Source organism: Saccopteryx leptura, chromosome 4 (genome assembly GCF_036850995.1).
Source record: "Saccopteryx leptura isolate mSacLep1 chromosome 4, mSacLep1_pri_phased_curated, whole genome shotgun sequence".
Taxonomy (NCBI): Eukaryota; Metazoa; Chordata; class Mammalia; order Chiroptera; family Emballonuridae; genus Saccopteryx; species Saccopteryx leptura.
The window spans coordinates 11,399,050-11,422,573 of NC_089506.1; the positions used below are offsets into that span (position 1 = coordinate 11,399,050).

The window sequence follows — 23,524 nt, forward strand, 5'->3', positions numbered from 1 at the left end:
TATGGAATAGAAGAAAAAGGTAGAGAAGTCAAGATACATCTCAGCAACCAAGCTAAAATATTAAGAACTGCTCTTGACAGCACAGTTCAATTGAATAGCAGAGTGACCGCCCGCGCGAGGTCACCCATTCCGGGCAATGTGAACAGGAAAGGGGCTAGTTTGGTTGAAGACCTAGCAGGAGGTGCAGTTTACCATTTCCAAGGCAGAGGCTCAGGACCGCTGTGACCATTCCAGCTCAGAGAGTTGGGCCATTCTTCTTATAGCTGGATGGAGAGGGCAAACACTTGGACATGAAAGATGTAGACCTTGTAATGTTGCTCAGAGACAGACAGTCGAGGCTCGTGACAGACAGCGTAGGGGTCAGCTGAGCCCGCGGGGGAGAGGCCACTGCATGACCCCACGCTGAAAGCACGGTGTCAGAGCAGGGTGACAGGTATGACCACTTCCCGGGATGAAGAGGAGGGAGAGGGGACTTTTGGGGAGAAAGGACTCCACCGCTGGGAATAAAAGATCTAAGTGGAAGTCACCGCCCTGAGGATGCAGAGCCGGAGAGAAGACCCGAGGCCACCAGCAATCATTTGTTTCAAAAAGGTTATGGAGTCGCTCATGGAAAAAGTGACCTTAGGAAAGAAGCAGGTGCCTCCAGGGAGCTTCAGATGAAAAGGAAAGACAAAATGAGGAAGAGTAAAGACAAAGGAGGGCCGCAGAAAATGCCACCAGCTAGGCCAGGGCCCCTCTGTTGGGCCCCAAGTCTCTCCACCCCTGCCCCTGTCGGTTCAGCAAATTGGGAAAAGGAGAGTTTGCTCCACAGAGAAGCACAGCGCCCTGCTCCCTCCAACTCCCCGCTACTGGCAGTTGCAAGAAATTACCCCAGCACATTAGCCATTTGAACTGCCCTAACTATGGAGATAAGGCTGATTGAATGCATTTCCTAGAGAGGAAAATGCATTTTTAAGGAGATTAGGAGAGAAGGATCAGCTTTTTCCCACAATTCAGGACATGTTGGTCCTTGAGACATGAACGTCATATAAAAAATAATAAAATGTTCAGTGCATTTGACAAGAGTTTCTGCTCCCAATTTGTTCCTGCTTTTTTGAAAAAGAAATGAAAATAGTATGTATATGTTTTCATAAGAAAAAGAAAGCGAATGTATTTATGAAGGAAGGAAATGCTATAAGATAAACCTTTTCCACTGTGGAAACTTTCAGCAAGGTATCGAGGCCAAGTTTAAGCTGACTTCTGGAGTCCAATCTGCTCTGGAGCAGAAGTTCGTTGGCGTGTGTGTGTGTGTGTGTGTGTGTATGTGTGTGTGTGTGTGTGTGTGTTAATATGAAAACCAGGTATGATAGCTTACACAGGCTCCCATAATAACTCTCATTAACAGACAATGTGCCTCAGTGCGTAGTAATCCAGGGTAATTGACGCGGGTGGCGCGGACCGTCTGTTCTTGCTGAAAGCCAGTTCCTCAAGCTAGCGATGCTGGTCCTGGCCACCCTGCTCCGGGCTGCACAAGCTGTGGTCAGTTTGGGGGTGAATGTTCTGCTGACGTCACGCCCACCTTTTCTCTCTTGGCAGAGAAGCACGTGAGAGCCGCCCCCTGAGCCGCCCGCCCCCGCGCCCGCCCGGACCCATGCGCCCCCAGACGGCATGAGGCATGGAGGTGAAGGAGCGGAGGCCGTACTGCTCGCTGACCAAGAGCAGACGGGAGAAGGAGCGGCGGCACACCAACTCCTCAGCCGACACCGACGACTGTAGGGTGCCCACGCAGAAGTCCTACAGCTCCAGCGAGACCCTGAAGGCTTTCGACCACGACTCCTCCCGGCTGCTGTACGGAAACCGAGTCAAGGACCTGGTGCACCGGGAGGCGGATGAGTACGCCAGACAAGGTAGGTCGCCCTGTTCCCGGAAAGCCAGGCTGGCGCACAGAAGGCTGACTTTGAGCTCTCACTGCCCGCCCCCCCACTCTGCATCTCGAAAGGTGACATGATTATCTTCTTAGGTGGATGTCCTATCCTCTAGACTCAGATTTTGAGACGGTCGATACTCACTCTTACAGACTAGAGGTAGAAAGCCACCTGGGGGCACAGTGATGCCCGGGCACGGGGACCACAACGCCACATTTTGTATGGGCGGTCCGTGACTCTGCACCTGGCCCCAGTGTTTGTGCGTGAACTTGAAACCTGGTCTCAGACTTTCTTACAGTCTCGTGAGGGTGCTCACAAACATGTTTCCGTAGTTCGAGCCGGTGCAAAGAGAACAGAAGCTATCGCGGAGGAACCGGGCCTCTCCCCCGTAAGAAAGGAAGAATTCCTCTTAGAGCATCTCCGTGCCCCGCCCTGCCCAGCTGTGGGTGTCTGTGTGTTTACACAGGAGCCTGCTGGGAGGGGTCCCACTTTCTCTCTCCCAGGCAGTCTGGGACATTAAGGTTATATCTTAACGCATCCATGTTTCCCATAATATAATCCATTACAGTTTGGTCAGTTACATATATTTGGTGAACAGTTTAACACTCTGTTCTCTGCCTTCATATTTCATCAGTGATTTCTGTAACTTTACTTCATTATCCCAAACTTTATTTCCACGCTTTGAGACAGTAGCTTAATTTAAATTAGGGTATATGCAGTTATATTTTGTTTCTTCTAATACAGTCTTGAGCTGTGGGCAAGATTACTACTAATAAAAATAAAATCTTCCCCTGGCCGCTGGTGCAGTGGATAGAGCATCAACTTGGAGCACAGAGGTTGCTGGTTGGAGCCCTGGTCAGAGCACATATGAGAAGCAATGGATGGCACAACTAAGTGAATCAATAAGTTGATGCTTCTCTCTCTCTCTTCCTCTCTCTCCCCCTCTCTCCCTCTCTTCCACCCCCCACTCCCCCACTCCCTTCCTCTCTCAAAAATAAAATAAAATCCTCTCAGACTGGTATTGCACAGCCAATTTACATAGAACTTAGCATTCCTTAGCTAATTTAATCAGGGAATGAACAAAAGTAATTTAAACTTCAAAAATAAAGAATATATTCTTCCTTTTCCAATCACCTTATAGACAGTGTGACTAACAGTTTACTATTGGGCAGACACAGATTTAAGAAAAAGTAATAATGCAATAAATCATTCAAAAGTTTGAGAATTTTCCATGGTTCTTCTTTCCCTCCCTGCATCGTGGGAAGAGTCTTCCTACCCAGATTGAAGTAGCGTTCGCTCACCCAAACTGGCTCACATCAAAGCAGGCGCATTTGATTTGCTAACGGGTGAATTTTTTTTCTCCCCTAAAGCATGCCTTAATTACAGATATCAAACTTTAGGAAAGGGGGAAAAACAGTTTAAGATTTTTAATCCAGATTTAAGGGAAGATATAGAGCACATATCTGAGATCTTGTTTAATGGACTTTTTAGTTCATTGTATAATGTACTATAATTCTGAATCCATATTTTACTTTTATATTGTCTACAAGCCAATGTAGATCATCAGAGTACACACATGCAATCTGAACCCAGTGTAAACAGTCTTGCTTTTTGTAACAAAAACAGTGTTTAGTGCTCAATTGTCAAAACACACACACACACACACACACACACACACACACACACGCACACTGTGGAAGACTATTAGACAAACAAGCAGGTGAGGTCTGGTGGACTGGGAAGAGACCTCTCCACCCAAGCAAGCTTTCAGTCTGCCAGAGTGAAGGACGCTTAAACAGGCTAAAAATAGCGAGCTGAAATTGTCACCTCCTAGGCAGCGTTACTCCGGTGCCGAGCCAGTTGTGGATGTCATGGCAATACCATCTCTCCCATCCTGTCCTGGGCTTGGAAGGCGCTGAGGAGTGGTGCTGTTTGGTCCCCTAAGAACTTAAGTTCCGGCGTCTCCACAGGCAGGAGGACAGCGAGCAAGGCACGTGGTGGGGGTAGATGTTGCTTGTCAGGAGCAACGGGGTGGGGTCGCTAGAAGAGGTTTCAAAGCCGAGGTCAAAGGCCACAGTTCAGGCAACCTGTTCATACATCAGAACGTTTAAACACATCCATGGGATGTCCTGCTACTTATAGCTAACATGCACTGTCTCCTCACTGCACTTGGCAGTGGGCTAAGTGTGTGCACTGTCATTTAGCCTCCCAGTCACCAATAGCATCCTGCTGTCACAGGCTGAGACAATCCAGGCTTGGAGAGGCCCAAAGTCCCATGGCAGAGCCGGGACTTGAACCCAGGCCCCCTGTCTCTGGCTCTCAGGCTTCTGACCTCTGTGCAGTTACCAGAGTGGAACACAGGCACAATAATTCAGTCTAGTACTTGCCCGTTGGTTGATCGGCGTCAAGTTTAGCCCATTCGGATGGTGCGGATAGAGAGAAGTGAGGGGCGTGGGGCGTGCTTAGGACATGCGGTTGACAGCGTTTTGGTGACAGTCGGTGAGGATGAGGGCGGGGGAAGTGCCATACTTTTCCTTCCCTGTGGCTCGGTGTGGGGTGTCTGTGGCCAGAACAGCAGAGGGAAAGGCTGCCATCAGATTATGTTTTTCTCGAGCAAGCGCAGTGACAGATTCTCCCAGGCTTTCATTTTCTTTGAACCTGACAAATGTCAATTTTTCCTCCCTGACTTTTATGCTGTGGGATTAATTATTTAATTGACAAAATGTGCTTCCTGCCACAGTTCCTGACATCATACCCATAATAAAAACGAGAGATTAAAAATGTTAATCGTAGCCAGAGAACTTTGAAACAACTCCAAAGACGCATGCTAATTTAGCTGGTCCTGTGGTTTGAAAGCAGCCGGTCAGTCCTAAGTCTGCTCCCTCTTTGAGTGACACGGGAAAACGAAGCTTCCGCAGCAGGAAGGGACCAGCAGAGACACCCCCACCCCGTTCATGCCATCTCAGGAATTCAAATCCGGAGATAGGATGTTTTAATTTTTATTGACCAATTGCATGCCCTGTTATCAAACTTAATTTTAATCATTTTTAATGGCCCTCCTGACTGGCAGACGCCTGTTCAGTCCCTGTTATCTTTAGATCCTAGAAAGTTGGGGTGATCTCATTTTCATAGTCATGCGTAATTTGACAGGATCTCACGCAGATCTCTTTCTCTTTAAATCTCTTCATGTGGTTTACTGGGGATGGAAATAGTTTCTCTTCTAGCAGCTGTGGAGCTCTCTGCAGGTGTGACGGGGTTAGGGTGACAGTGACCTGTTTTGCATTCTTGGGCCCTATTTTCTTTGATTCATCCTTGAAGAGAATTTATCCTGTCAGGTCTGAGACACATTTCTTATGAAACAGCTGCATAAGATCACCCCACAGTTTTAGAGAAATCATAAAATAAAAGACCATTTTTCTTTTTTTCCTCTCTGCACAATTACATTGCCCGTAGTGTTTTTGACCAAATGAGAACGTTTATCAACTCCAAGAAGGAATGTTGGCCGTGAGGGTGAATTTTGAAACAGAGATGGTGTCTGGAAATAAGAGCACGTTGGCTCCACAGAACAATAAGCCTGGAAAGAACCCCTCTGGGCCGGTCTTAACCCAAAATGTTTACCAGCTAGTCATCGGGGTTGAGGAACCTAAACAGGTGGCTTTTCTCCCCCCTGGTGTCGCGACAGTGCCAGCTAAGGACAGTCAGGAGGAGGAAGGCTTGTCCTTAGAGTCTACAGGACTTCCTGCGTTTCTTAAGGCACCCAGGAAAGCAACAGTCAGCTTCAGGGCACAGACATACAGGAAGGAGATAGCATTCAAAACAAACAGGTCAGGATCATCTAGGGAAAAGGAGAAACAGAGATGAGAGACAAAACCTTGAAACAAAATAAAAAAATATATGAGTACTTACAGAAACCTACATACCAAAAAGGGGGGGGGGGGAGGCAACAGCAACAAAACCAACAATAAATGCTCGGGCGAAAAGCTAATCTACAAACTAAAGAAATATAATACATGAGTTGAATTAGTTGAACAAGAGAGGGTGATCAATGATGAAATTCCAATGAATTGTTTCAAAGAGCAAGTAGAAGTGACTCAAAACAGAACATGAAGTTCCAGGTAAGATTAAGAAGAAAGTACACAGATACACACACATACACATACACACACACACTCACACAGACACACACACAGAGCTCAAAGCACATCCTAGAAAAAAATCTTTAACTTCATGGATAAAAATATTTTACAAGATTCTAGAAAGAGGAAAAGAAGTGACTTCTCTTGTTACTACTCACCAAAGAAACACCAATAAGACTAGTGAATTTCTCATCTGCAACAACAGAAGCTAGAAGAGGATGGGCGGACATCTGCTGTGAGAAAAGGAACTACAACTCGGGGACACTATATATGGGGAAGACAGCGGTCCACCTCTCAGAGCAGATGCAAGAGATTTCAGAGCGTGCGAAGGTTTGGAGACTGCCCTGCCACCGCGTTCCGCAGGCGGAAGCCCTCGGGATGAAACGCCGAGGAGAGCAGCATCTCCGGCTGGCCGTGAAGAGGCCAGGGAGCAGTGCCGAGCCTCCGCCTCCGCCGCGTGTGCAGGGTTGGGCAAGAGCAGGTCTACAGCTGAGTGTAGGCAGCACAGAGTTGATTGTTGTATAATGATCTATTTATCATTGTATTAGTTTCTTTACAAGCAACTGTAAGCCTACTTTTGCCCCATCGTGGATGCTGTGAACTCCCAAATGATAATAAGAGCAACTAGAAATATGTAAGAAACACTACCAGGGAAACGAAAAACAAACAAACAGGCTACAACGAAATCTGCAAAATGCAGCCGTTGGAGGAACATGGTAGGGAGGGTGTTCCCAAACCAAGTCTGCAGAGGGAGAAGGGGGAGGGGCGCGGCAGAGAGCAGTAGTGGCGGAAACGCTCGCTGTCCTGAGCTCGCTCGTATGCACATGAGCAGCGGGTACTTGGATGTGAACTGCAGGGAAAGGGAGGCAATCAGTGGAATGAGACCGCACCATACACCTACCTGATGAGCAGTGGAAAGGGAGGTGTGGATCACAGTTCGAGCCGTTCCGCCCAAACAGCTCCAAGGAAGAAGAGGCAGCAAGCGGAATCATGATAACCTTAAAACAAGATGGAAGAAATCCGGCCTCTGTGACACATAACATGACATGTAAAGGCAGTGAATTTTGGAAAACAAAAACTTAAGTTGGTTTGTAAAAGTTATTGGTATTTATAAGAAACAGACCTTAAAATGGTTGAGAAGAACGAGATGATTTCAGGAGTCAAAGTCTGTATCACATCATCTGTGCACTGTGTTGTGTGCTCAGCACCCCAAGTCAGGGCTCCTTCCGTCACCACTGATCCGCCCCCACCCTCCTCCCCCTCCTCCCCGGCTCTCCCTCTGGCAGTACCACACTGCTGTCTGTGTCCAAGCGTGTGTTTCTTTGCTTAATCTCTTCACCTTTTCCACTAGCCCCTCCCCTCTGGCAGCTGTCAATCTGCTCTCTGTGTCTGTGAGTCTGTTTCTATTTTGTTAGCTTATTTTGTTCATTAGATTCCACATATGAGTGAAATTATATGGTACTTGTCTTTCTCTGACTGGCTTATTTCACTTAGCATAATAATCTCCAGACCCATCCGTGCTGTTGCAAAATTGTATTAACCAATGTCACCCCAATAAATTCAATTTGAAAATCAAAGAAGGAAAAACAAAAAGAAAAAAGAAAATAATTTTTGAAAACTTAAAAAATAAAAGAATGAGATAGAGAAGGATATATCAAGTAAATGCAAACTAAAGAAAGCAGGAACGGCAGTTTTAATATTAGGAAAGGTCGAATTTACAATTGAAAACTAAAACGATAAAAAGGACTGTTGAGTAAATAATTAAAAACAGAGGATGGACACTCTTAAATTATATACAGTAAAGAAATAGGGCTAAATTTATAAAGCAAAAACTATTTAAAAATGATGTTCAAATACATTTATTGTGGGATACTTTGGTCTGCCTCCTTCCAAATCAGACAGATCTCAAAGACAAATATAAGACAGGAATTATATACAATTAATAAAAATTCAGCCAAGATATAAATACAGATAGAAACAACACAATTTTTCATATTTCTATGCAATATTTACAGCAGAAACAAAATATGCATTTAGTCACCAAAAGGAAACATTTTTAAAAAATCAGAAAAGCAGAACTGTGTAAGTCAAAATATTTGTTCATATTAATTTAGTAAAATTAGAAATAAATAACAAAAAGATAAACAAACAAAACCCCTTTTCCCACACGGAGTATGATACTTCTGGGTCACAACAAGAGTGGGAGAAAGCAGTGAAATACAAATCAGCTTCCAATATCTATGGGAGTCAGTTAAAGTCATAATCAGAGGGAAAATATATTGTTAAATAATATATTTAAAGACTGAGGACCAACAACAAAAAAAGGAATTTGCTGTAAATCTTAAGAAATGAGGAAAGTATCAGAAAAGCAAACCGAAGGAAGTGGGAAGAGGTAGATAGTCAAGATAAAACTGAAATCAAAGCAAACACAAAAGCTGATTCTTAAGAAAATGGAAAGTGCCTCATGATTGCTATTGAAGAATAATGACAAGAAAAATAGCCAGAGACACTGGAGACAGTGTAACAACTAAAAGGAACTGTTCTAACAACAGAATTTAAAACTGTAGAGGAATTTATTTTCTTTTCTTAGCAAAATGTGATTAACCCCAAATTATTTCAAAACGTGGAGAAAACTTGTCAAAATCAGTTATCTCAGAAGAGATTAGAAAGGTCATTAAAAGGGGCACAGTTGAAAAGGAAAAGAGATTCCTATGTTCCTAGGAGAATTTTACATAACCTTAAAGCACAACTAAGTCCCATGTTCAAAAAGCTATTCACTGCCCCCCCCACACACACACACACACAAATGAAAAGCATTAAAATGTACTTTATGAATTTGACATAGCCTTAATTAGAATACTTGATTAAAATAATACAAAAAAAGAAGCTATATACAGAAGAAAATGGCTTTTCAGTATATGTGTATAAATCCTAAATAACTATTTGCATACAGGAATCTAGCAATGTGTGAAAAGAACAGGCTAGACCAAATTAGTAACTAAGTGTCTACTAATCCTTGGTGATAACGCAAGGTTTTATTTTCAATGTTAGAAAATGTGTTAAATTAATTAGGTTAATAAATCAAAGTAGAAAAATATGATCTTATCAATAGATGATGAAAAGGTGTGGGATGAAACTTAGAAACCATTCCTTATTAAAAGAAAACTCATTAAGTAAAACGAAAAGAAAAAACAAATATGTTAGTTATACATAGGATGACCAATTGAAAGCATTAGACAGCATTCTCATTGGTGAGATCCTAGGACCATTTCAATTAAAATCAGGAACATAAAGGTTCATCTACTCTCACAATTACTATTTAGAATTGTTTTAGACATTTTAGCAATCTTAGTAAGAGAAGAATACTAAGTAAGTTATGTTATTTGGGAAAAGTTAATTTAACACTTTTTTTAAATATATGACTCATTGTATTCATACAAAAACCATGTATCTCTAGAAATAAAAGATTAAACAAATTGGCGCTTGCATGAATACATGACAAGTATGTAGACATTACAGGTAGTGTAGCATAATAATTAAGAGATGATCTATGTTTGGGTCCTAGATCTGCCACTCATTAGCTGAGTGGCAAGTGACACATTCTTGGCCAAGTAATATGCTTGGACAAATTACTTAATTTCTCTGTGCTTCAATTTTCTTCTATGTAGATTGTGCTTTCGTTTTCAATCTGTAGTTTGTTGACAATGAAATGAGTTATTATCTGTCAACTGCTTAGAATAATATCTGATGCACATTCTATATTATTTTTAAGTAATTATTAAGCAGTAATTGGCTAAATTTGTAAGCCAACACAGTATCTCATAATGGTAACACACACTATAAAATTCTTTGTAACAAATTTTGTCAGAGCGGTAAGGGACCTATAATGAAGGGAGCTATAAAATATTATTGGAAGTTGTAAAACAAGATTTGGTAAATATAAAGATAGTGTTTTTAGATCGAGAGAATGATATTATAAGAATATCAGTTGTCCAAAAATAGTGCATAGAAGTCAAAGCTAATTTTTAATTGAAGAAAGTGATCTTTATGTGGAAGAATAAATATCTGAAAATAGCCAAAACAGATAAATACTGAGGGTAAAATTGCCCCCAAAATATATTCAAAAGATAAATACTGTGGATAAAATGGCCTTACCATATATATATAAAATGAACCCACTATAATTACATCTATATGATACTGGCATAAATAAAGATAAATCGATCAATGGAATAGACTAAAATTTCAGAATTGGGTTTCAGTATATAGAGAAATTTAGCATAAAACAAAAAAAAGAGAGGTTTTTCTGTTTAGTGGGATTTGATAAATGGTGCTGGCACAACTGGTTATCCATCTGGAAGAATATAAAATTGGACCCCTATCTCTCAGCATATTCAAAAATAAATTAAGATGGATTAAAGGCAGACGTAAAGAATAAAGCATAAGCACTCTAGAAGTCGGCCTGAGAGGCTGAAGAAAGCCAGAAGGACTGGATCCAGGAGCCGCAGAAAACCCCCAAACAGTGGCTTCAACACCTCCCTGAATTATTGTCTCATCAAGCAGGGCGTCCGGCGGTAGCAGCTGCCAAGGACCTAGGTTCCTCCCGTGTTTTCTTGCTCTGGTATCCTCAGCAGGTGGCCTGTCTGGGGACCCCCAGATGTTTGCTGCATTTTCTATGCCCTGTTGAGAGAGAGGATCAGGGAAGGTGAGAAGCCGTCTGCAGCAGACAGTGTCCTTTTCCTCCCCAGCGGCATCTTCCGACATCTCTCTCTCTGTTTTTTTTTTTTTTTTTTTTTCCTAGAACTGTTCTACTTGGCTACTCTTAGCAGCAGGAGAAGAGGGAACGTTGACTCTGTTTACTTTCCAGCTTTTCTAACAGAGGCAGGCTGGGGAGGGGGCGGGGCATCTGCACAGCCTGGGGGGGGGGGGCATTCAGGACGCCCTGGGGGGGGGGGGGCACCATTCCAACAGGAACAGGCAGTCCTGGAGAAGAGGCTTCAAAGGATTTTTGTAAATATGTAAAACCTTTTATCTGTGAATAAACATCCCGTAAACAAAATTATTATATTGAGAATATGTTTACAATCCACGTGACAGATACATGGTACATATTTGCATGTGAATACTAGAGTAACTTCTACAAATTGAGAACAGAAGGACAAACAATTCAAGGGGAAGGTGGCCTGCATAGAGACTCACAGAAGAGCAAACGCATGTGGCCAGTGAATGTATGGGAAGGTGATCTGTGTTCCTGTCTGTCTAAGAAAGGTAGGCGCCCATCCAACGCCTGTCCTGCCCCTGGCTCCTCCCACTGAGCATCTTGTACCCGGTGGTTTGCTTAGGAATCCCCACCCCTACCTCCATCCCCCCAGGCTTGGGAAGCAGAAGATGAATGGAAGAGCCTACTGGGGTGACGGGGTTTTCTGGGTTGAAATTCTGAACACTTTTTTTAATTTTTTCCAAAAAGACAGCCTCAGAGGCTGGAGTCCTGCTCTAGCGTGCTGTTAATCCGTTCTTCAGAGACAGGTAACTTCATAGACTTACCTGTTCTATCCGGGCACCCTACGTGTTGCTTTCATGGAGAAATACGGATCTGGATCAACTTCTAAACACAATGCGTTCCTAAAGTGAGGACTTTCTGTACAATTGTGAGGTTTTAGCTTAGGAAGAAGTAAAAAAAAAGAGCAACTTATGAATTGATTTACTCAAAACTTCAGTCCATAATGCTTATGAAAGTATGTGAAATGAACAAAAATCTATTCATAGAAATACAGAAAGAAAGAAGAAGGGAGGGAGGGAGGGGATATAAGGCAGAATATTAGCAGGTTGTATTTGTAGAGTTGGGCTGGGAGAGGAAAGCATCCAATTTTAATAGTCTGTCACCTTTACCACCTGGCCACCTAGTCCCATACCAGCCAATTTTAAATCACCAGAAATCAAAGGCCAAAAGTAATTCCTGTGACAGAGCCGCAGAGGTTCAGTCTACACTCTGAGTGGGGAGGAAAAGCACCTTTAAGAGAGTCAGAGCCTGACCAGGAGGTGGCACAGTGGATAGAGCGTCAGACTGGGACGCGGAGGACCCAGGTTCGAAACTCCGAGGTTGCTGGCTTGAGCGCGGGCTCATCTGGTTTGAGCAGAGCTCACCAGCTTGAGCCCAAGGTTGCTGGCTTGAGCAAGGGGTCACTCGCTCTGCGGTAGCCCCCTGGTCAAGGCACATCTGAGAAAGCAATCAATGAACAACTAGGGTAACACAACGAAGAATTGATGCTTCTCATCTCTCTCCTTCCTGTCTGTCTGTCCCTCTCTCTGTCTCTCTCTGTCACACACACACAAAAAGAGAGATACAGCTTGCTAATGTCCACATTGTCTTCAGTTTAGTTTTCAGTTCAGAGTGAACCCCAGCCGTGGGGGTAAAGGCAGGAGATGGCAAAGGGTTTATGGCTCAGCTTAGGAACGAAAGGTAAACCCAGAGTTCCTGGCGCTAAAGGAAGTGCTACTCATGCTTCGACCCAGGACCGGTTCTCTTCCATGTCCTCCTCCCTGGACTTGCAATGCCATTCTGTTGTTCTCAGCTTTGTGTCCTGTTCTTTGCGCTGCCTTCTTCCTGCCTCTGCACAGACGTGTGCGCTTGGAAGGCCTTGGAGATCCTCTAAGTCCATAGTACAGATGAGGAAAACAGAGACCGAAATTTGTTCGAAAGACTCACTCAACCAAAAGCTGATGAGTTCCAGAACCAGAAATAACCAGAGTCAAATCCAGTCACTTTCTACTATCTCACCTTCCTGATTGCTACAAAACAACCAAACCATTCCAAAATCCACAGTAAAAACCTAAATATTTTCTTGAATATGCTTGCAACCTTGGAGTAGGCATGGATAGTTTAGAGAAGTGATAACAAGGAATAAACTTATATTACATTTTAAAAGAAAAAGATTGAGGAATTGGACTTCATCAAAATGAAAATTTCTACTGCTGAGAAGATATCCTTAAGAAAATAAAGAGGCAAGACACAGTCTGAGAGAACATGTATACACATATACATAATGCAAAGCATTTGTATCCAAAATATATAAAGAGCTCCTATAAATCAACAACAAAAAGATAAAAAGTGCAGTTTTATAAAATGGGCAAAAATCTGGAGTGGAACTAAACAGAAAAGACATAAATGTTTAATACACACATGAAAAAGTGCTCAACGTTATTAACCATTAGGGGATTGAACATTCCCCACAATGAGATACTAATACTGACTGGAATGACTAAAATGGAAAAGAATCAAAGCACCAGATATCGATGATGACATGGAATAACTGAACCCTCTTACATTGCTGTTGGACATGTAAAGTTTTTTAAAAAGGCACATTTTCTTTAGAAACTGGCAATTTCTTATATGAAGTCAAAAGTAGCATCTCATGCACCCTCCTTAACCCAACAATTCGTGTCCTAAGTATTGACCCAGACTGCAGTCACCCAGGGAACAGGTGTAACAAATGGAAGTACATGCATTCATGCCATCGAATACACCCTGGCCACACCAAGGAAGGGACTAGGCAGCCTGCCACAACAGAGAAGGAACAGTCCAAACAAGCCAAAGGATACCAAATATGTACTGTTTGACTGCGTTTGTGCAAAGTTCAAGAACAGAAAAAAAGTGAATCTCTAGTAAAGGAAATCAGGACCCCGGTTGCCTGTGGGGGTGGGGATTGAATGCAGGGGGTGTGTTAGATGGGCTACGTTTCGTTTGGGTTCCTGGTGGATACATTTGTTAAAACTCACTGAGGTGTCCCTTAAGGTTTGTGTATTACACTACATACTAAATTTACCTAAGCAGTAATACTTTGTGGTGGGGGAGGAAGTATATCAAACAGGTAGAGTTAAATATGGAAAGTGTGAGGCAAGGGGTGGGTGTTCTCACCTTCATCCGACTTCAGCCAGGGCGAGATTTCACTTGGGGCTGGGGCAGTCACATGGTCCCCACCAAGCCATAAACACAGTCCTCTTGAAAACACTCACTGCTGCCACTGCGCTATACTGTTTGCTGAATAAAGACATTTTGCCCCTTATGATAATAGCGTCTGCAGCCTGTCCAGGATTGTGCTTAGGGAGAGAAGGAAGGGTTGAGAGCAAAGACACAGGACCGTGCCTTTCATATATTTTCATCCATTTCCAAATAGGAAAAAAAGCCCATTTTTAGGTTTTAGATACAGAGTACTTTTTTTTTTTTTGTAGTTTTATTGCAAGACTATTACTACAATGATACTTTAAAAATCTTTCTATATGTTCCAGATAGGTCAAAAGAATTAAATTCATATTTGTTTAATGTAAAACCTGAAGGTAGTACCTATCATTTTGAATGTCACCAATAGCATCGGACAGATGTAAAAATAGTATTAGTGGCTGTGTTAAGATATGAATTATGTGTCTTTCTGTACCATTTTCTTTTGCTTGAGAAGTGAAATGGAATTACATTATTTTTTTCTTACTCTTCCTATTTTTGTTTTATTTATTTATTTGTGTGTGTGTATGTGTGTGTGTGTGTTTGCATTATTGAAAGGATATGAAACATTCAGGCATGTTAGAAATTGTGAAAGAGGAAGATTTGAGAACCAGGAGCAAAATGCTTTTAATTTTAAAGACTGTGATTTAGTTTAGTCTTGGATGCCATTATAGTGAATAATGGGAACTGATCCTAGACTTCAAAAGAAATATGACCATATGGTCTTACCATTCAGCTCCTAATGCTGCTATGAATTTCAAGTTATACCGCAAACTTTTTATTTCCCCAGCGTTCCCCCTCACCTCTGTCATCTTACAAAAACGAAAGGAATCTAGACCCCTTCTGCATGTTTTCTGAAACCCACGCTGGCGGGTGCCGAGAAAACCTTGCCTTGGTGAGAACGGGGTGGTGTGAAGAGAGGCAGAAACCTGACACCTTCATCAGGTTTGCTGGGCTAATTGCTGAGGCTCCAAAGTTTATGACTTTTAAATATTAACTACTTAAAATGATTCATTTAGAGATCAAAATGATTAATCCGTCTCAGTCGCTATAAATGTCAGCGGCGGGATTAAAGGATTTAGATGGTCATGTTTACCCAACCTTAAACTTCTGTTCTTGAAGACACAAGTTAAATAGCTCCTGTTTATCATTGTTTCCTGTTAATGTTTTCCTCCTCGCTCTGTCTTTTAGCTCCCCTGCCTAACCGATTGTTAACTAATGTTGGCTGTTAAGTAGGCAAGTGCTTCTTTCTGCCTTTGTAGATTACCTGCCAGAAGGTGTGAGTAGATAGATACAGCTTAGAGCCCTCCTCTGACTCAGTGGGGGTAATCCTCTCCCCCTGCCTCTGCCTTTATTGGTCTGATGTCTTGAGCCCCCGGCATTCTGCTAAACTTGTATCCTGGCCCCAGTTTGGGGTCGGCATTGTGAAATCACTGTGTGCCAGCTTCAGTCGCAATTATTAGAGACCTGCTGCTTCCTGCCAAACCACAAACATGTTTATACCAATACCTACTGCAGTTACACTGTCAGATACCAGCAGATATGTTATAGGCATATGATCATCACTGGGTCTCGGATCCTTCCAAAGCAGTATAATTACTAGGTAAAAATAAGAAGCCAGTTCATTTCCAGAATGCATTTGATCAAGACCAACTTGAAAGTTGTTTGTCTAATTACAAACGCTTGCCAGTATCAGAAACGCACGATTTTGCGGTTGGGTGGATAAATCTTTCCTGACACGTATTTCTGAAGATGCTTTCCTTAGCGGTGAGCGGACTCACGACCTAATTTCTCTCCTCTGAGCCATCCAAACCGCTATCCATATGTTTGCCCTCCCCCGGGAGGCTTCACAAAATCTTCTCGCGAAGAAAAGGCATGTTCTCTGGGGCCGTTCATTCTAATCCTGCTTTGCCTGCTTGCAACCGTACTTGAGGTTTCCCCTTCTCACACTCCTGGTCAGGTTCCTCTCAAAGCCTCAGCCTTACATTTCCCCTGACCCCAGACGCAGTACCCGCCACAGCTGAGCTCAGGATGGACGCTGAGGAGGCGGCCGCCGACAGCCTCCGCTACACTGTGTTGTGTAAGAAACCACGTTATAGGTAGTTCGCCGTGCCTGCTGATTCTAGGTCGGCTACAGTGTATGAGGGGTGGACAGGGGTCCTTTGTCCTGTCCTCCGGGAATCTGAGATTTTCTGCAGGTGTTAACATATGGATGTTAATATCCTATGAATAGGTAAATTGAGCAAGCAGTTGAGGATATTTGCAGTTTACATCAAATTGGGGAGGGCGGGTTAAGATATTTAGTGAGACTTAATTTAATTTTTATTTAAATCATTTTTTTATTTTTTTTAATTAGAGTTGACATACAATATTATATTAGGTTCAGGTGTACACCCTAGTGATTAGACATTATATAACTTACCAAGAGATCATCCTGATAAATCTCATTCCCGTCTGACACCAGACATACTGATTAGATATTATTGACTGTATTCTCTCTGCTGTACTTTACATCCCCGTGACTGTTCTGTAACTACCCGCCTGTCCTTCTCAACCCCTTCATCCTCTTCCCATCCTCAGCCCCCCTCCCGTCTGGCAGCCCTCGAAATGTTCTTAGATCCAGATAGCAAAGAGTATTTCTCTTCTGCTTGTTCGTTTATTTAGCTTTTTAGAGTCAATTGTTGATAGATATATATTTATTGCCATTTTACTGTTCATATTTTTAAATCTTTTTTTGTTTTGTTCTTTGGGTTTTTTTTGTATTTTTTCGAAGTGAAAAGCGGGGTGGGAGGGGAGGGAGAAGGCAGACAGACACTCCCGCATGCGCCCGACTGGGATCTACCCAGCATGCTCACCAGGGGGCTATGTTGGGTCTCTTTGGGGCATTGCTCCACTGCAATGGGAGCCATTCTAGTGCCTGAGGTAGAGGTCATGGAGCCATCCTCAGGTCCCGCGCTGACTTTGCTCCAGTGGAGCCTGTGCTGAGGGAGGGGAAGAGAGAGACAGAGAGGAAGGAGAAGGGGAGGGGTGGAGAAGCAGATGAGTGCTTCTCCTGTGTGTCCTGGCCAGGAATCGAACCCGGGACTTCCATATGCTGAGCCAACACTCTACCGCTGAGCTAACCGGCCAGGGCTTAATCTTCTTCCTTCTTCCTTCTTCCTTCTTCCTTCTTCCTCCTCCTCCTCCTCCTCCTCCTCCTCCTCCTCCTCCTCCTTCTTCTTCTTCTTCTTCTTTCTCCTCCTCCTCCTCCCTCTCCTCCTCCTCCTCCTCCTTCTTCTTCTTCGTCTTCTTCTTTTTCTTCCTTTTCTTCTTCCTTTTCTTCTCCTTCTTCTTCCCTTTATCATTTCATGTAATACTGGTTTGGTGGTGATAAACTCCTTTTGCTTTTTCTTGTCTAGGAAACTCGTTTTATGTCCTTCGATTCTAAATGATAGCTTTGCTGGGTAGAGTAATTTTTAAAATGTAGTTTTGTGTGCAGCCTTATAAGTAAAGATTTACACCCTCATTGAAATTGCTATGGCCCATTCAAGGCTGGGTGTTCTGTTCAAACAGTTGACAAATTTAACTTAAGAAGGTTAAAGCGTTTGGAGTGTCCCATAAAATATGCATCAGTTCTCAAAGGGAGAAAAGTTACGTACATTTCTATTACTATGTGATGATCTTATCGTTTTGCAAACACAGCAGAAGAGGGAACTCCAGATAAGGCGGTGGCCACAATAATTCCGTCAGCATCAAGGAGCAAGTGTTTACCCGACTTAGCGTTTGGGGTCACACTGCCTTCCAGGAGGGATGTGACTCAGCATTGAGAGCAGACGCTTCCCCCCAAGCTCACAGTCACCCAGGAACATACCTGCAAACAACTCTAGATTCTTTCTGGGTATTCAATTTCCACTAATACTTCACTAATACCCATTTCCCATACTTAGTTTTTAGGGTGGTTACAATATAGTAAATTTTTGTTACTGTATAGCAAATACAGTCTCTTTTAAAACTCCATATATGGTGATGGGAAAAGGAAGAGTTGAAGTGATAATTCAAGACTTGAAAGAGGGGAAAACATTCATTGCTCCCATATTTCTTACACAACTCCATGTCCTTACAATAAAAGAAGAAGGATTTTTAAAGCCCTGCATCTTGAAGAGAAGCTGATAGATTAATTACTTCTGATCATTGAAGAGAGGCTATTAAGAACAAGTCAAGGAAATTTATTTTTAAAAAGAAAACAGGCTTTAATTTTTCTTTGTGATGTTTTTAAATTAGTAAAATTATCATGAAAAGTAAAAATTCAGAGCTGTAATATAAAAAGTTCAGTTCCTTTGCTCTCAACTCCTCCTAAGTGATCCATCCTAGCAGTTCCCTGGGCTTCGCACTTTTATCTGTGCTCAGAATCATAAGCACTTATATAATTTGTTGGCTCTCTTCCTTATTTTCCAATTGGATCATACTCTGCCACTTGCATTTTAACTTAAAACATATATATAATGGGCTTCCTTCCAGAACCAAAGGTACAGGTCCAACTTCACTCTGAATGCTTGCCACCTAGTGTCTCATGCATGGGATTTATAGCCTGTTCGGCCACCCCCTCTTAGGTGGTTAATTTAATTTTTGCAATGACGCCATAGTGAACATTATTTGTAGATGTATATTGAAGATCAGGTGATTTAAAAAAAAATAAGATCAGGTGATTTTATTTCTACAGGATATCATCTCCAAACAAAGTAGGCTTTTTTATCTAGAAAGTATTTTTAATTTTAATAGAGAAATATTTTCAAGTACTAAGGCGAGGAACTAATGAGAGGAGAAAGGGATGGATCCTCAGAGCAGGCAGGCCCACGGAGTCAGCTGCTTGTAAGAGGACAGCGATTTCTGGTTCATCCCCCAGATTGCAGATACCAATTCCCTGCTTCCCAACTCCTCATCACGGAGTTGCGGTGTGGCACAGAGGAGAAGTGACAAAAACCATAATGACAAGTGCCTATGAGGATAGGCAGAAATTAGAGCCCTCATACGCTGTTGGTGGGAATGCAAAATGGTAGAGTCACTGTGGACACAGTCTGGCACTTCCTCAGAAGGTTAAATACAGACCTACTATCTGGCCCAGCAATGTCTGTCACGGGTATATGCTACAGAGCAGTAAAAGCATACGTCTACATAAAAATGTGTACAGCATTGTTTACAATAGCCCCAAAGTGGTACCAACTCAAATGCCCACTAACGGATGAATGGGTACATTGTGGTCTCTCCATACAGTGGAATGTTACTCAGCCATAAAAAGAGTGAAGTGCTGATACACGCTACCCCATGGCTAACCCTTGAAAACACTGTGCTAAGTAAAAGACACCCGTCACAGAAGTCCACACGTGTAGGATCTTTTTTATTTGAAGTGTCCAGAATAGCTAAATCTAAAGAGAAACAAAGTAAATTAGTGTTTGCCTAGAGCCGGGGAGAGAGGGAGAATTAGAGGGGAAATGGGAGATGGCTGATAGTTGGTACAAGGTGGGGGTTTTTTTTGAGAGGAGGGGCATGATAAAAATGTTCTAAAATTGATAGTGGTGTTAGTTGCACACTACAAAGAATATATTAAAATGCATTGAACTTTTACCCTTTCTTTTTTGTATTTTTCCAAAGTGAGAAGCAGGGGTAGGCAGACAGACAGACTCCCACATGCTCCCAACAAGAATCCACCCGGCATTCCCACTAGAGGGTGATGCTCTGCCCATGTGGGTATTGCTCCACTGCAATTGGAGCCATTCTAGTGCCTGAGGCGGAGGCTATGGAGCCATCCTCAGCACCTGGGCTGACTTTGCTCCAATGGAGCCTTGGCTGCAGGAGGGGAAGAGAGAGACAGAAAGAAAGAAAGGAGAGGGGGAAGGGTGGAGAAGCAAATGGGCGCTTCTCCCGTGTGCCCTGGCCGGGAACTGAACCCAGGACTTCCACACGCTGGGCCAACACTCTACCGCTGAGCCAACTGGCCTGGGCTGAACTGTACACTTCGAATGAGTGTATTGTATGCTTTGTGAGTCATCCTTCAGTAAAGCTGTTTTCAAAAAATAACCGAAAAAAGGAACAAACAAGCAAGAAAGAGCGAGAAGAGCAGACTCCAGACACTAGAATAACCTACACGCAAGACGGAGGAGAAGACCAGGAGCCTGTGGAGTGGGCCACCCTGCCCCTGTGCTGCGGTCACCCTGTGTGGCTCTGAAACCAGCCCTTCACGCAAAGTCCTGTTCTTTTGACCTCAAACCAAGAGAGTAGATGCCTCGCCTATTGGTGAGCATCCCTCTGCGTCGCAGCTTTGAAACATCCCTCCCTGCTCGGACCACGTCATAGACACTAGATGAGAAAAAGGCCAACTAGCTAACCCACTTTCCCAACCCCTCTCCAAGCGAAGGAGTGGCAGTGCCATGTGCCAAGTTCACTTGAAGGATTGGTTCTTACACGGTCTTTTCCACTTTGTCCCACACCCTAGGTCATTTTTTTTTTAATGACGTCACCTTCCTTAGGTTGCGTTAATTCAGTTTTTCTTTTATATGATATATTTTCAAGTGTTTGAATGTCATGAAACAAAAATGTCTAATATCATCCAAGCTAACCTGGCCTTTTAATCGCAATGAATTTTATCCTCAGGTACACTTTATTCTTGCTGCAAATGTATTGTTTTGTGTATTGTTTCAAATTATAATGGGAAACTGTTGTTGACCCTGCTGATCAAGGTTACCAAAACTCAGCATGCAGGAGAAAGGTACTTATTTCACCTATCTCAGCCAAACAGACTTTATTTTTTTTTTCATTATTATTATTTTTTTGTATGTTTTTTTCTGAAGCTGGAAACTGGGAGAGACAGTCAGACAGACTCCCGCATGCGCCCGACCGGGATCCACCCGGCACGCCCACCAGGGGGCGACGCTCTGCCCACCAGGGGGCGATGCTCTGCCCCTCCGGGGCGTTGCTCTATTGCGACCAGAGCCACTCCAGCGCCTGGGGCAGAGGCCAAGGAGTCATCCCCAGCACCCAGGCCATCTTTGCTCCAATGGAGCCTTGGCTGCGGGAGGGGAAGAGAGAGACAGAGAGGAAGGAGAGGGGGAGGGGTGGAGAAGCAGATGGCGCTTCTCCTGTGTGCCCTGGCCAGGAATCGAACCCGGGACCTCTACACGCCAGGCCGACACTCTACCACTAAGCCAACCGGCCAGGGCTAAACAGACTTTATATAAAGACTCTACAGGGTAGGCCCTGGCCGATTAGCTCAGTTGGTTTAGAGTGTTGTCCTGAATCACCAAGGTTGGGGTTCCATCCCTTGGTCAGGGCACATACGGAAGCAATCAGTGAGTGCACAGCTAGGTGGGACAACAAATGAATGCTTCTCTCTCTCTCTCTCTCTCTCTCTCTCTCTCTCTGCCTTCCTTTCTCTGAAATTAAAAAAAAAAAAAAATGAAGAAGAAGTAATTTTTCAAGCCCTGGCCCGATAGTTCATTTGGTTAGAGTATTTTCCCAGTAAGCAAAGATTGTGAGTTTGATCCCTGGTCAGGTCACATACAGGAACAGATCGATGTTTCTGTCCTTCTCTCTCCCTTCCTGTCTCTCTAAAATCAATAATAACAATAATAATAATAAGACTCTAAGGGACAAAGGAAGAAATTAAGATAATGGTGTTAGAACCGTGGCAAAGAACAGACTCTGAAGAAACTGTGGAAAATAAGTTAAATGTATCCCTCCCTCTTTGTTGTTTGAAGCCAAAGCTGACTTAAGGCAGGATGGGCAGGTGTTGCGCCCGGGCCCAGACACATCCCTCTACCCTTTCTGCCCTTTCTGCCCTTTCCTCCACTTGACTGTGCCTTCCCGCACCCACTCAACGGCCCCACCCAGAGCCTCCAGCCGCCATGATGCCTCGATCACCTGTCCCTGCTCAGCTCCCCACTGTTGGCCAAAGCCACCTGTGTTTTCCACAGGAGTCGCTGGGCTGTGGGCAATCATCCTAGTCTACTGGCCCGATCTCCATGAAAACAAGGGATCCTACAAGCAAGTCTCTCTTACCAAAAAGGACGAAAGACCACAGAATTTGAAGCACTGAGGCAGGTCTGGGGTAGAGAGACTTTTCAACGTGGTGGTGGTGTGGCCACGCTCCAATTGTTTGAAAATCATTCTCTCCCTGGCCTCAAATTGTGTATTTCTCTATGATTATTACTTTCACTTATCCAGGTGGTTTTTTTGTTTTTTTGTTTTGTTTTTTCTTTTGTATTTTCCGAAGCTGGAAACGGGGAGAGACAGTCAGACAGACTCCCGCATGCACCCGACCGGGATCCACCCGGCACGCCCACCAGGGGCGACGCTCTGCCCACCAGGGGGCGATGCTCTGCCCCTCCGGGGCATCGCTCTGTTGCAACCAGAGCCACTCTAGCGCCTGGGGCAGAGGCCAAGGAGCCATCCCCAGCGCCCAGGCCATCTTTGCTCCAATGGAGCCTCGGCTGCGGGAGGGGAAGAGAGAGACAGAGAGGAAGGAGAGGGGGAGAGGTGGAGAAGCAGATGGGTGCTTCTCCTGTGTGCCCTGGCCGGGAATCGAACCCGGGACTTCTGCATGCCAGGCCGACGCTCTACCACTGAGCCAACCGGCCAGGGCCTCAGGTGTTTATTTTTAACCTACTTCTTGGTTAACCTTTGTTTAATAAGCATCTCTTAAACTACGTCATGATAGCCCTGAACGATGAAAAAAAAAAAAAAGCTGATAAAAGGACTTGCACGGAGCTAGTCAGTGGCTTCACTTAGGTCTATCGGAGGTCAGATTCAGCGTAGGGTCCCAGCGGAAACAAACGCAAACTTGAATTCAGCAGGGAAATCTAACAGCGTGCTTGCGAGCTTGCGTCTCAGAAGCAGCCCTGAAGAGTTCTGAATCAGCACGAGGCATTGATTTCCCAGGCTCAGAGTTTCAGATCCACACAGGATTCAGAGGGATCATCGCTTAGATATTTATTTGCGAAACGAATTGTGTTTGCATACCTGGAGAGCCAATATAAAGACCCTCGCGTTCTGCTTTCCTTCACCTCATAGATTTTTGCGTCTAGTTGGCAACAGTGGGAAAAGTCAGTAAGGTGGAAATGTTTCAAGTTTCCATTTCCGAGATGAGAAAAGGAGTTTTTATTGTCTTTCACCTTCTCTGTTCCATTAATTGTCCAGGATGTTGCCCTTTGCTGGATTTGCTTATATAAGTACAATCCACACTGACTCTTTCAAAAACACTGAGGGGGCGGGGTCTTACCTCAGCGAGCTTGCCCATTGGCTCAGTGTTAGTGGGCTCTTTTCCCCCGTTTTTCTCCTCTTTTTTTTCTTTTTTAATTACTTCCTTTTTAATTTTTTTAGATACTTTTTGGTTCAGATACTTATTCACACCTCTCTGATAAGCACAGTTTTATTTGTAGCTAATTATAGCAATAGATTTTCATTCTTTACGAGTGCCATTGTCAGGATCCATTGGGAAGTCTGGCCAACAGGGGACA

At 43.6% G+C, this 23,524-nt stretch overlaps 1 protein-coding gene across 6 annotated transcripts in view; it reads left to right on the forward strand.

The window, feature by feature from the left end:
- Positions 1-23,524, forward strand: part of TENM3 (teneurin transmembrane protein 3) — a 615,102-nt gene that overhangs the window by 170,680 nt on the left and 420,898 nt on the right. For all 6 annotated transcript variants that reach the window (XM_066380117.1, XM_066380120.1, XM_066380118.1 and 3 more), the window contains exon 2: positions 1,576-1,886. In XM_066380117.1, the coding sequence (XP_066236214.1) occupies positions 1,655-1,886 (232 nt within the window). In that variant the 5' untranslated portion in view covers positions 1,576-1,654. The remainder of the gene's footprint in view (positions 1-1,575; positions 1,887-23,524) is intronic.